The sequence below is a fragment of the Argiope bruennichi genome, chromosome 10 (genome assembly GCF_947563725.1).
Source record: "Argiope bruennichi chromosome 10, qqArgBrue1.1, whole genome shotgun sequence".
NCBI lineage: Eukaryota > Metazoa > Arthropoda > Arachnida > Araneae > Araneidae > Argiope > Argiope bruennichi.
Window position 1 is genome coordinate 113277057 of NC_079160.1, and position 16752 is coordinate 113293808.

At 29.8% G+C, this 16752-nt stretch overlaps 1 protein-coding gene across 1 annotated transcript; it reads right to left on the reverse strand.

Annotated features, from left to right (window-relative positions):
- Positions 1 to 662: 662 nt before the first annotated feature.
- Positions 663 to 13963, reverse strand: LOC129987734 (uncharacterized). The gene is made up of 7 exons (XM_056095678.1): positions 13943 to 13963; positions 13186 to 13267; positions 12482 to 12592; positions 12293 to 12354; positions 4537 to 4621; positions 1814 to 1952; positions 663 to 788 (listed from the first exon to the last, which is right to left on the reverse strand). Exons 1-7 carry the CDS (start codon positions 13961 to 13963, stop codon positions 773 to 775), a joined length of 516 nt encoding a protein of 171 aa, XP_055951653.1. The 3' UTR covers positions 663 to 772.
- Between the last annotated feature and the right edge of the window lie 2789 nt (positions 13964 to 16752).

Sequence of the window (16752 nt, forward strand, 5' to 3'; positions counted from 1 at the left end):
GTCCAAAATCCTTAACTTTTTTTTTATTTGAAGAGAATCTTAATAATATTGCTACAACACCATGATAGGATTTAAACAATATTTAATTGAATGCTGAAATATTTATAATATTTCTTTTTTTTTTCTATCTTAGTAATTTAACTTCATATTATGATATGCATTCATATTTTATACGGTAAAATTATCATGCAAAAATTCTGTATTCAGATCCCCAATGGAGAATGACTTTTACAGAATGTAGCTTTAGAATTGCATTATTGCGAGTTCGAAATCATTCCACAAGAAATCTGCCATATATTTTCTATCATTTACTATATCTTGAAAATCCTTGCATTGATGCATTTTGCAAATTTATATGCAAACTAACTTGTTAGTAATATATTACATCATGTTCATCATCAAATCTAGGTTCAAAATAATAAGGTTCTTTCCTATAACGTTTATAAAGCAGGGTGTCCCCCCCCCCCCCTAGCAATTGAATAGTGTTGCTGAAGACTTCTTCTAAACTCGTTAATTAATGGTATTTATAACAATAAATGTTAAATTTAATTGCAATGTTAACTTTATTATATATCTGTTCGATAAACATAATATAATAAAAGTTTTAACAAAAAGGCGAGGACTGTAATAATTTATTTTAAATTATTTATCTTTTGCTAAATTATGCCAATGATTTTCAGTTTGAAAAATCCTATGCAATAAAAATTTCTGTAGCATTGCCAACTTTAATTTCCAAATCTTAATTTGGTGAAAATTCATTACATCAAGTCTTTCATCCAAAAATATATCTGAAAAATTAAGAAATGAAGATTAATACACTTTATAACGAAGTAAACTATTAATATACAGTTATGATTTAAAAGTTTTAAACAATTTTAAGGATAGCTCTGGCATACAAAATAAATTATATTTACAGTAGAACATTGAGTCACGAACTGAAAAGGATGGTTGCTAAAAGAGGCTTTATAAATTAAGGGAAAGAAAATTATTCCTCAAAGAAAATTATACAGATTTAAGGGAATACCCCATGAGTACAACTTCAAAAATTAACAGCATCACAAATCATATGCACAACATTGTGGAAACTACATAATAGAATGTAATACCAATAGTAAACTTTGGCGCACTTAAAACAAGGATTCGAATGACTCGCTGTGAGAAACGATGCATACTTCTCATGTTATTCATGCAATTGTGCGGTTATAGATTTGTATCCCATGAAATCTTAGTTGCACTCTTAACCTCTTGTGCTCTCATTTCTTTTACTTAATTCATTAACAAGCAATCCCATAGAGATAATCCTTTGCATTTTTGTTACTATGTTCGGTTGTAATAAATATTCTGTTTTTGTATGCTTGACCTTACGCTCATTTCAGGATCTCAATACCAAACTATTTAATTTAGCAAAGGGATGATAATTAGAAAATTGTGCGCATTTCTGAAATTCCCTGTTAAACCTTGACGTTGACATCCGTCTCGTTATACGCCTTTTCTTTCATCTCACTCCTAGTTTAGCGAAATAAACGGCTCCTGGTGCATGCGCAAAAGCATGAAGAGTTTCAGTATCTGTGAACAGACAGTACCTTTAAAATGTGCCTTAACATTTTTTTTTTTTTTTTTAATCATTTCTCCCTTTCTTCAATATTATGTCCTACACAAAAAATGTTTTCCTCGTAGCTTTTTTTGATTAAAGCTATAAACAGATTAGCTGTACTTTTGTAGTAATATGTTTGTGGTAATATATAATTAAAAAATCTGAATCATAATTATTGAATAAAAGGCTTAAAATTACAGAAAAATTAACTTTGTTTACCTGAAAATTCGAAAAAGTATCCCTTTCTCTTTCTTCGTATGCTCTTTAGGATTCTGCACTTTCGGAATTTCAAGTATCGGAATGTTTGATAATTTCTTTAACCTTTCTTCTTCCATTTTACAGACTTTTAATTTTTTGGCTGAAAGGAAGTTTGGAAGAAAGGAAAGATATTATTATATTGGTGTGTAATTCCTTAAGATTTTATTTCTTTCCCTTGTAAATTTATCTGGTTTATATACCGGATCAGTCGGGTCACTTTTTCCCCTCCGGAATTCCAATAATGTTCGGAGTTTGAATTATATGTCCCAAACTCTTAATGCAAGTGAATAATTCATATTAAAAGGGTGACTAATTATATCTGTCTATTTTTAAAAATATTTTCTTTCCATTTTTACTCTTATTTCGAGCAGGGTTACTCTATTATGACCACTTTCAATAAAGTAAACTGATAGAAAAAGTAGAAATGCAATATTTATTTACATTTTAGCTATTTTTTTATTAATTTACGTAATTAGCTACTTTATTACTTTAAATTGCTGAACATTGTCAAAAGAAGTATAATGGAAGAAGCAAAAACGCTTAACATTTTTGATAAAGCTTAATGATCCAAAAAATCTAAGGGTGAGAAAAGATATTTATATAATGTAGATATATATTTTAACCTTCTCGTTCTTAAAATCATTCGAGCTCAGAAACGATATATCCCTTAATTCGAATCATTCGATATAGGAACACTAATTTCTCTTTCAAATATAAGAAAAAAAATTTTACCCCACCCCCTTTTAAAACTGCAATGACAGTCCGTATTCTTCGGTGTTTGATATATATATATAAAGAAAGCTGATGGTTTTGAAGCAAATTTCTGTTTGGAACATCTCTTGAGAGACCTCCCTGTCCCCGAAATCCATTTGGCGAATGTCTCTAACGAATAAAGCACGTTTCAATCAATCACGCTAAATGATAAGAGCAAGAAATTTCGTAAAGAAATCTAGACGTGTCTGGCATCCAATGAACCGGCGTTTGGGTTATTTCAATAGTGATATAGTTAAATCGATGTGGAAACAGCAATAAATCATTAAACGAGTTCCATTCACAATTTTATGATAAGCAAACTTTCAAGCCAAGTGTTTTTTGTTTTTTTTTACGTTTTATATTTTTATAAGTAATAAATACGAATATCGCAGATTAAGTAAGCTTCTAATCTTACTTTAAGCGATCTCTTCTCGATGTTAAAGGAAGAATTGCGATGTCTTATTAAGACATATCCGATGAAAAATTTAAGTTATATTATGTATAACTTGAATACATAATATGTTAGTGAAATCGATTAATTGCTGTAAATTTACTCGTAAAACAAATCCATTTTGCTAGATTTCAATATATTTATAAACATCTTTTCTTTACTGAATTGCCTCACGGTCTGTTCTATAGTGAGTTAATTTCAATTACATGCCTACATTATTGCCGGCTTACCATTTCATTTTAGCTATATTGACGTCCCATTTTGAAGTAATATGGCTATTTTGGGAGATACTGCAATCATTTTTCCATATGGCATTATTCGAAATACAAGCGTAGCAAATTATTGTTTTGGGACAGCCATTATATATTTATTTTCATTCATTATACAGGGTGTTTATAAAGTCCTGGACCCATTTTGATGCTTAATAACTCATAAAATAATAAAGATAGATTTAAATTAATAACATAAATGGTTAAATAGACTCAAAAAGTTTCATGACCCTTGTCAATGAACTTCCACGTGTGCCCACTTCGTCGCACGGAGAATATCAAGTCGATAGTCAATTTCACGCCAGGTAGCGACAAGCATGTCGGCATCCACAGAGCCATTTGCGCACATTATGGCGATTAACAATGCCAGAAACATGAAAGGATGCTTCATCGGAGAACATTATGCTCTTCAGAAAATCAGCAGCACCTTCTATCCTTCTTAGCATATCTGTTGCAAAGGCCATCCTCCTAGGCCTATCGTTCGGTTCCAAAACTTGAACAATTTGAACTTTGTATGCATGCAGTCTTAATTTTTTCTTAATAACCTTGTACACCGTCGAAATTGGCATATCCAATTCTGTTGCCGCTGATCTCACAGATATTCTAGGATTGTGTAAAAATGTCTCTCTGACAAGCTCAACATCAAAATCACTTGTGCAAGGACGTCTGGAACGTTTCTTATCTGCGATACTTCCAATTTCTAGAAAATTCTTTTTCCACCGCAAGATGCTGTTTTTGGATGGAGGATCTTTTTGGTAAATTCTTCTGAAATTTCTCTGTGCTTGCACTATCGATTTCATTTCTATGAACCACCATAAAATCTGTGCTTTCTCTTGTGGTTTATGCATTCTCCTTAATATCCGCTCGAATAAAACATCACATACAAAAGTACTACATAGAATAAACACATCAAAAGTAAACATAACATTGCAATAGTTGCCAAAAACAAAAGAGAGAAAAATGCAATTAATAAGCAGACAATATTTAGAAAAGTACAGATATTTAGACTGGAAAATGAAATTATCTGAAATTAACCACACGCGCAGACGATATTTACAAAAGTAAAAATATTCAAACCTGAAAAGGAAAATATATGAGTTATTCCATCAATAAATGCCATAAGTTTGTTTATATCTTTATTATTTTATGAGTTATTAAACATCAAAATGGGTCCGGGACTTTATAAACACCCTGTATTTAAATTACATTACCTGCATTCTCAAAATCGCCATTTGTGGGTAGCCTTTCCTTTATTTCAGTAATTTCTGAATCCACAATAAGAATATCTGATGAATTCTGAAATTAGATACATTTGCATATTAATTAATAGAAGGATAAAATGCTCTCTATTCGTTTCAGGATAATTTCAATTAGAACTTTTTAATTTTATTCATTCGTCCGATTCTTCAATTGCTGAATAGTATAACGTAATAATATGACAATTTATCTTTTAGATCAATGAAAAATTGGCACTCATTTTCTCCTCTAAAAAAAAAGAAACCAAAAAGGAATTCTTTAAAGACTTATTTCTACCATTATTTGAAACTACTTTTTTTAATTTTTATTACCTTTATCTTTAAAAAACATTATATTGATGAATTATACTTAAAATGTAATCTGTTTGTGTAAATGGTTAGAAATCCAGCAGTATATGGCTGTAGATTGAATAAAAAAATTATTGAGAAATGCGATTTAGAGTAACACAACTGAATAAGACTCTAACTATGCATTTTATAATTTAAAAAATGGACAATTTGACATAAAAATATTGTGCAATACAAAACTTTTATCAACAACTCTAAACACAAATAAACTAAATAGATTTTAATTTCTTCATGCAGTGATCTTCATATGTTAACGTAAAAGATCGAAATTAAAGGGCGTCCACATTCTCCGATAAGTATTCGGCACATGCCAAATAAATTGGTGAAATTTCGATTATATTTTTTTGCATTTGAACTATCTCCGATTTATGTTGACGAACACAAATAAAATCTGATTCAATGTGAGACAAAAAGAATCAGCCAGAGAGGTGAACAGAACAATTCAAACTGCTGCAATAAATAAGATTGTATAACGTTTCTCATATAATTTTTTGTGTCAGTCTTTTATTAGTATTATTTTATTTTCTAATTTAGAGTTATTGTTCGTTTTAAATTCGGTAGTTTATTTACATCAATTGTCACTTAAGCTTTTTCATATTTTGATATACAAGGTGGTCACACATCCTAATTGAAACACCCCTATTCTGAGCTCTCTATACATCGAACTACTCTGTGTAAAGTCTCCAAAATTGTTGAATATACTATTCAAGACATGGGGGAAAGGATTACAGGGGGGAAATTTAGCTCCAAAAACTCCGAATGATACCGCTGTACAACAGAAAATATGCTGAAAAGACACAAATAATCACAAAAACACACACACATGCGGTATGGAATTTTTTCTTTTTTTTTTTTAATTTTTATTGCTGATATGAAGAAATTGAAATTGTGATTGTAACTGTAATTTCGAACTGCACACAAAAATGCGCATAAACCCTTGTTTCACTGCTGCTGTTCTGGGCATAGAGCTGGGAAAATGTCATTCTAATCAGCGATAACTTCGCGCTTTGCTTGTGAAGTTGTTTTTTGAAAACAAAGAAAATGCTGCAGCTGCATTTCGAGAGTTTTGAGAATTTGCGCAAAGCAACAGAAAGTACCAAAACATGCCCAAAAATTTTGTATCCCAAATGCTACACAGCCAGTGTCTTGATTCAATTACCTTTATACACGATGGATTCTGAGTACAACAGTTTCTTGGGCAACATTTTACTAATGATAGAGTAATTTAGTCGCGCTTTTCCGACAACCTAACCATCTTGTTCTACAGATCTTAATCGCTGTGATTTTTGATGTGGAGATACTTAAAAAATATTGCAGTTGCGATCCGCAGTTGAACAAGCTGTCCACAGAATGCAGATTTTACATGTCGAAGAAGGGAACCATATTGAACAGTTTCCCCTGTATCGATAAGGTCTTTGTCATTGAACGTTTGATACGTTCGAATAAAATGTATTACAAATGTATATTTTCAGCATATTTTCTGTTGCACAACGCCATCTATCGGTATTTCTGGAACCATTTTTTTCCCCTAATCCGTTTCCCCATGTCTTGAATTGTATGTTCAACAATTTTGGAGCCTTCACACTGAGTAGTTCGCTGTACAAATAGCCCAGAGTAAGAGTGTTTTAATTCTGCCACCTTGTATATCATAATATGATTTAATAATAAAGTATGATTGAAAAAGTTGCAATTTTGTCTTAACATAACAAAAATATTTTTAATCAACATTCACTATTAACATATGTGGAATATCAACATTCGGAACGAGTAAGTAAGAAATGATGCTTAGCAAATATTTCGGACACGTGCGAAGCGACTATGAAATCTCTGGCGAATACCAACATTTGCCAGAAATCAGTATTTCAAACCGACATATATATTTAAAAATTCTCTTAGATTTATCTAACATAACTAAAATGCTCTCCTCATATAAACAATTCATGATTTTTTCTGATACCCAAAAGTTAATTAGAAACCCTAAACGTATGATATCTGGAATAATACTCAATTTAATACTGTAGATGGAGCTTTGTGCACACATATATGGTTCTGTAAGACAGGTAACAGCAAAGTAACATGATAAAAATTAAAATTCATTCAAATGAGATATAATAAAAAGGGACCAGAATTTGACACCTTCTTCTTACTAATAAAAAATTTGCTTAGCCCGAACAGCTTCACATTGAATCTCCAGGATAAAAATGAGCTTGTTCATTAAAAGCTGTGATTAAAAATACCAACAGCAACGATTTCAAATTCTAAAATGCCCTTGCTGTGAATTGATGCCTTACAAATCTTCTTTTTTGGTATTTCGAATACGTTTTAATTGATTGTGAACTGGTGGTCTTGCTTATCACGCCATTCAGCAAACTTTCTCCAGAAATTGATTCTGGTTAAGAATTCTGATTGGCTTGCATTGCCGTCCATAAAAATAAAATAATCATTAATATTTCCAAGGAAAAGATCCTCTTTATATAGATATGCATCACAGAACTCATACTCAAGACTATTATCAAATCGAACCTATCAATTGGGGGTGGTAGCAATTGCTGTCTTCGGATGACGAATAGTCAAGAATCACTCTGTCTATTGAATATTTGCTCATCAATGAAAAAAGAATGTTTCTAATTTCTAGGCAGTAGACTACTGCATATTGAATTACGTTTGCTATGGAATATCCAAGGTGCACTGGACTACAATATCTTATATTTTCACAAAGGAAATATATTATTATCGGTTAGAATAAAGCAGGCAAATATTGCATCAACAAGGCATTGAGTAGGAGAAAATTTCTACTTGATGCCTTAACTAGCACGCTCAGACTCTTTAATATCTCAGAACTATGGAGAGAAAAAAATCAGCTTAAATGTCAAGAGTGAAAGCTCAGCTGAACTTTCTTGTACTGAAGTGGAATCATACTCGAATAATTTTATTAAAGAACTTGCCAAAATTAGATTCAGTTCATCTCTAATGCATCATTTTGACATACATTCTCAGATAGATAACATGCAATAAAATGTCTCTGATTCTGGGCATCAGTTATTTGAATATCCAAATGTCAACTATGTAAGTACTAAGGGCATTATTACATTACTGTACATGGTACTCCTTAAATTAAATTTCATTTGTTTAAATTTAGTGTATTAAAGTAAATTGCACAAAGCTAATAATATTTATTAGAAACATGTATTTTGTTATATAAGCTTTTCAAAGCTTAAAAAAAGCATAATTTTTTTTCTCTCAATCAAAATTATCAATGGGAATGATTTCCTTTTTCAATATTGTTCCAACAAAGGAATATAAAATTTGTACCATAAAAATTAATTTTTCTTTTTAAAAAAATTAATCGCTCATGAGTCAACAAAGAGCACTCATTAACAAACATGAATAAGGCACCCATTAATGGACAATAAATAAGAATAAAAAATATGTTTATAAGAGTTCAAATCAATAGCCTTCTTTCATGCATGTTTTCATAAAAGCACAGTTATATAAAAACCATAGGGTTTGTAGGAACTTCATCTGGATTTATTAAATAGATTTATGGAGTCAAACCGATTTATGGATCTGAGGAAGTTTTAAATGCAATTGGATATTGTTCTCTCAATAAAATATATTCAAATATATGTTTAAGAACGACAACACAATACAATGTGACAAAAGAGATGTTTTGGTATTAATCGAGACAGGTAGATGACTGTCAATAGATGGAACTTTTAATTCGGCTGATTTGCTAGTCACCTCGTGGAATGAGGTTTCACATTGCAGTAGATTTGTAAAATGATCAGACGAATGTAAACAACTGAATTATCAAATATGAGTAAACTTGTATTTATATTGACAAAACATATCTTCAAATCTGTGCTAACAATTACAGTTTTTTTTCTATACGCATTTATTTAAAGTGATTTGCTTCATATTTCTGAAGATGAAGCAATTTTTTTTTCTCTAGCGCTTAGTTGTTGATGTACCAGAATTCTTAATTTTTGTACTATGTTTTAATATTTCTAGAACTTAATTATAAATTAATTGATTTATTTTAATTAAATTTTAATTTCAATATTAGAAGATTCATAATTTCAGAAAAAAGCAAAACAATTATAATAATGAATTACGAAATACATAAAAGACTAAAAAGGTTAGTAATTAAAAAATTTTAAACGCGCTTTTATTTATAAAATGATGAAAATGAAAAAAAAAAAATTGTTTATGAAAGTCGTCCCCACTCCAAAAAAAATTCAGTTCTAAAACGAAGGAAATTCTTTAAAAATTTAAATTAAGTGAAGCACTTTTTATATATAATTTAAGGGAAATAGAATGACGTATAAATGAAAAAATGGAAAATCGAAATTTTAATAAACACTTCGTTAATTATAAATTTAAAACGAATAGAAATTCTTTAACAAAGTGGCTCAGTTTCAATATATTGCCGCACAATATTGAGAACAATAATTAAATTTTAAAATCAAGCATTTATTATAAAAACAAAAGAATTTTTTGAGCACTAATAATATACTTCTTATTTTATACAATTTATGTGATTTGAGTAGGTATTTATCTTTAAAAAATATTTTTCAAGGGATTCTTTGCATCTTTGGAAGAGGATAAAATAATTTCTTCGCAATCTTTTCCATTGCTTAAATTAACTGAATAACATGAAGGAAATGATATCTCTCTTGCTTTACTAGAAAAGTTTTCTCTCTTAATAGGAACGAAAAAAGATATTATAATGGCAGAATATACGCAAATTTTAGAAAAGGAAGAAGCGACATACAGTCGAATCTTTGTTTCCTTTTCATTATATAAACAAAGAACTACAAATATTGTTACGAATGAATACGGATTGTGATTAAGCGACGTGTAAATGAAAAAACGTTTAAATAATGTTTTTCTAAGGTGCGTCATGAAGTTATATAGAATTTCAATTTCATTTGGGTATTTCTCTTTGCGCCTTATGCTTTAACTATATCATATTGTTTTAACTTCTATGTTTTAATAAAAAATATATGTTCTACTTCCATTAATATTCAGAGTGATGGTAATTAAAGTTACATTTAAAAAACGATAATTTTAAAACTACTGGTCAGAATGGCTTGATATTTTAGCAGGACAATCGCGAGGCAATGGAATTTCGTTTGGCGAAGGGGAAAAAAAAATAGTTCCCAAATTTGTCGATAGATGACGCTGTCAGGATTCACATTGTGTGGAGATATACGCATTACTTATACGTGACATAAGCACCGCAGACATAGCTGCCATGAAAATGCAGAGCATCAGCTCTTTGCCTGAATGCTTCATCATGACTCGGACTATGAAGGATCGCACTATGCTCTTAAAACTTTTGACGAATGATGATTGTGCACTTACAGCTATTAGGAAGTTTCGGACATTAAAATCTATAAAAGTGAGTCCAATAGCCACAAATGATTTGCGAAAAAGGATTGCTCAATTCGAAGAGACCGGCTCATTTGACGTGAAAGGGGTAGAGGAATGAAACCAGTTTCGGATGTGGCTACAGCATTACAAGAACAGTGATTTTGGAATCAGCATTTCACTGGGAGTTGGATATGCTTAGCAGCACGGTCGGTAAAGTCCTACGGAACATCTTGCCCTGTTATCCGTACAAGATAACTCGTGCAGCAGTTGCTACCTGCTGACCTGGAAGCAAGTGACTACGATTTCTTGCCCAGATGGAAGTGGACAACAGATGGCCATGGAACATTCTGTGGTCTGACGAAACCCATTTCCATTTGCACGGTTTTACAAATACGCAAAATTGCAGAATATGGGCGATCGAGAATCCTTTCCAGCTACAACCATTACCTCTTCAGTCTGAAAAGGTCATTGTGTGGTGGGGAATAACGGCAGCGTTTATCGTCGATCTGTTTTTCTTCGATGAGATCTCACTTGTGGTCCAGTTACATGCAACGTTACTGGCAAGCGTATGAAGCACTTTTATGTAACCATGTCCTTCCGGCACTTCAGTAGCGTCAGTGTGTGGATCGCACAATATTCATGTAAGATGGCGCTCCTCCGCACATTGCTACTCCTGTGAAGCAGTTGCTGAATGCTCATTTTGGAGATGATGGGATTTTAAACCGACATTTTCCAACAACGTATTCACCACGTTCCCCCGACTTAAACCCGTGTGATTTCTGACTTTGGAGGTACTGAAGAATGTTGTTTACAGCGGACAGATTGAGAATCTAGCCGACTTGAAGACAAGCATCACACCCCACACTCATGATATCAGTATAGATTGCCGTTTTGTGCTTCGAATTAGTAGCGGAACAAGGCGGAAGGCATATCAAACCACTTATGCCTTAACCACCCATCAGTAAGGTGTTTGTTCCATGAAGCTTTTTTTTTTTTTTTTTGTCATTATAATTGTTGTCGCCGTTATAAACAAGTATTCTTGTCTTATCGCTAATAATTTTTTAGTAAACCCCTGAACTCTAATGTTTCCTTTTGGCTTGAATATCCCTTCCTCTTCGCCAAACAAAATTCCATTGCCTCACGATTGTTCTGCTAAAATATCGTCATTCTGACCAGTAGTTTTAAAATGATCGATATTTGAAATCGTAACTTTAATTATAATCACCTTTTATGTTCCACTCTCATTAATACATGTTCTACTTTCATAAAAATATATTGTTACGAATCTGTAATACCGTTTATTTCCAAGAAATAAGGAAGAGAAGATATCCAAGATTAGCTTGGTGACGATTTGACGAGAAAAATGAAGGTTCTAGAAGGTGCAAGCATTTTGACTCTATCTTTAATAAGAATCGAGAACTAAAAATTATTGTAAAAAATTTCATGTCCTGGCGGAAAGCTTATATAAACGCGAAGGACTGAAGCGATTCAGTCATTTTTCTCTTTGGAGTGCTGATCGCGTTGCAAGCTAGTGATGTCAAGCGTTATTCATTGTTGTTTTGCTATTTGGTTAAAGATTTACTATTTGCAAGTGTGGTTCTCATTTCTACAAGTGCTAATCTTTGTGTACACTTCGACTGTGTGTGTGTGTGTGTGTGTGTGTGTGTGTGTGTGTGTGTGTGTGTGTGTGTGTGTGTGTGTGTGTGTGTGTGTGTGTGTGTGTGTGTGTGTGTGTGTGTGTGTTTTCATAGAACCAAGCTGTTATCAGTTGTTGAGTTCGTTGACTTTCTTTCACTTTACATCCACCAGAAGAATTTTCGTAAACATTTCGTCGTACATTTAAAAAAATACGCTTTTGAAGACTTTTTTAAATTTTCATTTGTTTGATTTAATTTCATTTATTTCTCATTTCTTGGAAGGAGAAAGATCTTGAATAATTCATGTAAGTCATGGATAAAATGCAAGATAATTCTTAATTGATACTTACATCAGAATTATGGATCCTTTCTTTATGGATATTTTCTACAATATGTGAAGATTCAGTTACTTCTGTAAAATAATAATAATAATAATAATAATATTCTTTTAATCGAGAAAATTAAGACTTACGAAAAAATAGCAATAATTTTTTTTGGAATGTTAAAATAAAATTATTTAGAATGATTCTTGCCCTTACTTTGATTGTTATCCAGAAAAGTAAGCAGAAATTGATGTTCTGCTGCAGAGTAAAATTCATTTTTAGATGATTTGAAGCATATTTTAGTGCAGAGTTTCCAAGGATATATATCTGATATTTTATTTTAAGTTCTAACAAATGGAAGTGCTCTAGAATAGTTATATCTATTACAAATTTATTACATTTGTAATAAATTTGTAAAAAGAGTCATTAAAAAATGAAATCATTTTATTAAACATTGAAAACCTGTTAATTGTAGTAAATTGAAGCTAAATATCAACATACATCTTTAAATAAAAGAAATTAATTCATAAGTTAGATATTAATTTTTAAATATCTCTTTCTTTACGATTTTTATATCAATTTTTCTGTCAAAGAGAAAGAAAGAAACTTATTATAATTTAAGGTAAAATCTTAACTTTTTCTTTTAAAAAAATTACTAAAATAAACAAATTAATTAATCAGTTTAATTAATTAATTTGACAAAAACTATTTTTTTTTCATGTTTAATATTATTTCTTATTAATAAGTATTTTAATAATGTTCATGGTAGGGTCACATAAAATTTTTTTCTTGTGAACACGTGATATATAAAAGTATAAATAGATATAAATTTGATCAGAAAAATAAAAAAAAATTATATTCGAACAATTTTTTTCATTATTTTCATCAATTTCAAACCAAGAAATACTTTCAAAGGATACAAATACTTAATTTAAATAAAGATGTGCACACTGTTAATTCCTTCTTTTTTTGAATAATGTTTAAAATATGGAAAATCACATTCTGTAAGAATAGAATAAAATGCGTGTAAATCTATAAGCTTTGGGCATGTTTATTTGCTTGACTAGTTTATTAAAAATTTTATAATCACATATTATTTTCATATTATTTATCTCAGTTTTTGTGCATATTTTATAAAATTTATAATACTTGATTAATATATATTAAAATTTAATTATTTCTTTGAGCTCCCAAACTAAAATTGAAAAATGTGCACTCATAATATTGGGTAAAAGAATTCGTCTAATTTATGTGATAGGATCTCGCTATAATATTTGATGTTTTTTCTTCAAAAAAATAATTGTAGTATAAAAATTTTATAATATAAAAGCTAATTTATTAATATGATAATTTTATAATCTGGAGACTTCTGAAAATTATGTCATACGTGAGCCAAAATTCGCTAAAACATTCTACAATAACGACCATTGAGCTTGAAATAACCAAATTTTTTATATATTATTTTTTGCATTATCAGGAGAAATTTTTACAAAATGTTATTTTTCATGAAGTTTATTTATTTCGACATTCAAATAAATTGAAATTTATTATTTAAAATTTTATTTTATCCACTTCTAATCTTCATTTAAATATTACTCAAAATATGCTTAATTTCATACTTATAAAAATTATGTTAATCTAAAATATCAGTCAAGACTTCGTGAATCATAAAATTACTTGAAATTCTTCATTTCGCATGTGTAGGGAATAAAAGTAAGATGCATTTTTCATCTAAAATATTAGTAATAAATGTGTTATCTAATAAAGTTTTGATGACTGGATTTTTTTTCAGTCTATTTATGATTATATACAATATTATAATAATTACAATTACGGCGAATTAATTTTATAAAATTTGAAATTTTTTTAAGAATATTGAGCATATAAATAAACACAAACTGCCCTTTTCTTTTTAAAAAATATGGAGTTCATTATTAATTATTCGTGCATTAATTATAAAGAAAAATAAGTTAGTCAGTATGTTTGTAAAATTAAAGCTATAATCTTACAAAATATTTATAGGTAATAAAATTCTAATTTTTAAATAATTTGTGGCGTTCTGTAAGTGACATTATATGAGCTGACGAGTAAAAATAGTTGCTTGAACATAAGGAATAAAATATTATGGCAGTGGAAAGCATTTTTATTTTATTTTATTTGCTGCTGACGAAATATTTTTTTATATATGCTTACATTACAAATGATATTTGATTAACTTAATGCAAGATCAGTTGTATTTGAATGTCAAATAAAATACTATCAACATTTCATGAATGTATCCGTAAGTGTACCGTTTTAGAGGCAACAGAAAACTTTATATAACGGAAAAACTACCTGCAGGAATGAGCTTAAACTTTTCATACAAGCATAAAATGACCTTGCCCTTCGATTTAGGCCCAGATTTAATTATGTTGCCATTTAAATATTTAAACTGTGATTTTTCAATTTTTTTCGCATATTAAAAATTATTTTTTAATGATAATTATATGTGAAAAAAGCGTAGAATACGTTATATTTTCATAACAAAAAAAAAAGTTGAGGTGAATAACTATATTATTTTTAAATATATGAAATAAAAGTTCAAATTTTTTTTTTAACATTAGAAGGCCAAAATTTTCGCCAACTCATAATTTCGAAACAAATAGATTTAAACTAATAAAAATTTGATTTCCGAGAAGATCTTTTGATGTAGTTTAAAAAAATGAGTATAAAAAATGAGTACTGTTGGAAATTTTAAAGTTTTTATTATTATTATTATTATTTAAATATGTAGATGTCACCTTATAAAATTTTAACTCGGCAAATTTTTAAGAATACGTTAATTCCTTTTGATTGATATCTTTTTGAATGAATTGGCAACACCAGCGATTAGCATTGCTTATAGAAACGTGCTTCCTGCACATTAAGAGCTTTCTGATAGACAAAATACGTTGTCTCTAATTCTCTTGTATTTATATTTTGTAAATAAAACTCTTTCGGTTTTCTCGCGATTTGTTGCTTTTAATTTTGAAGTAAAGTTTAAAGTAATTTTAGTAAGTTTAAAGGTCTTGAACAAGTAAAACTTGACAGTATGTTATCAAACGTGCTTATGTCTGTTTGTCACTCAAAACATAGTAAAAAATGAGTGGAATAAAGCGGAAAAGTTAACAATAACAAATTATTTCTATAAGAATGTGAGCCCATTTCGCTCTGTGAAATCCATGAATTTTATTTCTCACATCTATTTTTTCGGGCTAAAAGTTCAAATCTCCTTTAAATTTTATTGCCTTTAAAGGAATCAAAAATATCTTATTGTGGTGGAATGAATATCATTATAATCCACGCAAAGGAAGCAAGAGGACGTATTTTTTTTTGGGGGGGGGGGGCATATCTTTAATGATAACATTTTACACAAACGAACACGAAAGACAAGATATTAACGCGCGCACCTTAACAGAACAGCATCTTATCTCCTCATATTTACGATCGTAGTGCACCATGGGATGCGTACCTAATCAGGCATCGCCATCTATTATCCAAAAGAGAAGATAGAGTAATGCAACTGTTTTACTATCATATATATTTTAATTTAAAAGAAAAGAAATATTAAATGCATAATAAGATGACTAAAAGTAAAAAAAGAAAAAATGAAAGAAAGATTAGACGAAAGAATTTACTTAGTAGCAAGAATTTTTCTCTTCTGATTTTCTAGGATACGTTCACTATATAGTTCGTTTTGTAATAGATTTCGTAGCATACTGAGTATAATAGAATATGCCTTCGTACTTCTTTCCTTTGTAAGTAATAGATTCTAAAGTCATAAAAGAGCTACAATCAAAAAATATTTTGATTATGGGTCCTGGCTACTGTTTTAAAATTTATTAAAGAAAACTTCTAAATAATAGATTTGTCATATTTGGAATCTTTTGACTTCTTTCTCGTAGAAAATGGGGAAGAAACATTTAGGAAAATTCGTAGTTAAAAAGATTAAGTATTTAATTCTTTAATTTCAAGGCCAATATTAATCGAGAGGTCTTTCAAATAATTTTAAGATAATCAATACATTGCTTTAGTTTCTTGCGCAACGTTTCTTTTAGGCATTTTTTTTTTTCCAAAATAGATATTCTGTTTGTATATTAAAATTTATCTTTCCTTATTTTGGTTTCAACAATTATTTTTTCAATTACTAATTTTTTGTTTCCCGATCTTCTCTCTCGTTTGTTGATGCGACGTTAGATATCACTTTATTTCAAGAACCACTCTGTGAAAGAGAACAATTTTGGGTTATGGAAAGAAATTTATTCTAATATTCTTTCATGAAAAAACGAAAATCCATTAACTGAATGAGTCTTAAATTTATTTAAATTTATTCTGGAAAAAAAAAATGCTATATGCGTACATAATTCGGCAGTATAAGCATCTATTAATTGATTCTTGCGAAAATCAATTCGGCGAAAGTGAGATTGCATTACTGGGAAACTCTCATGCGATGACTGATAATTAGCACT

What these genes read in the sequence shown, in the direction of transcription:
- LOC129987734 (XM_056095678.1), bottom strand. Translation starts at nt 13,963, where the DNA reads ATGCGAAATGAAGAATTTCAA. An exon ending in TGCGAAATGAAGAATTTCAA is followed by an intron (nt 13,268 to 13,942) that starts GTAATTTTATGA and finishes CTATTCTTACAG; the next exon opens with AATGTGATTTTCCATATTTT. An exon ending in TTTATTTAAATTAAGTATTT is followed by an intron (nt 12,593 to 13,185) that starts GTATCCTTTGAA and finishes ATAAAATATCAG; the next exon opens with ATATATATCCTTGGAAACTC.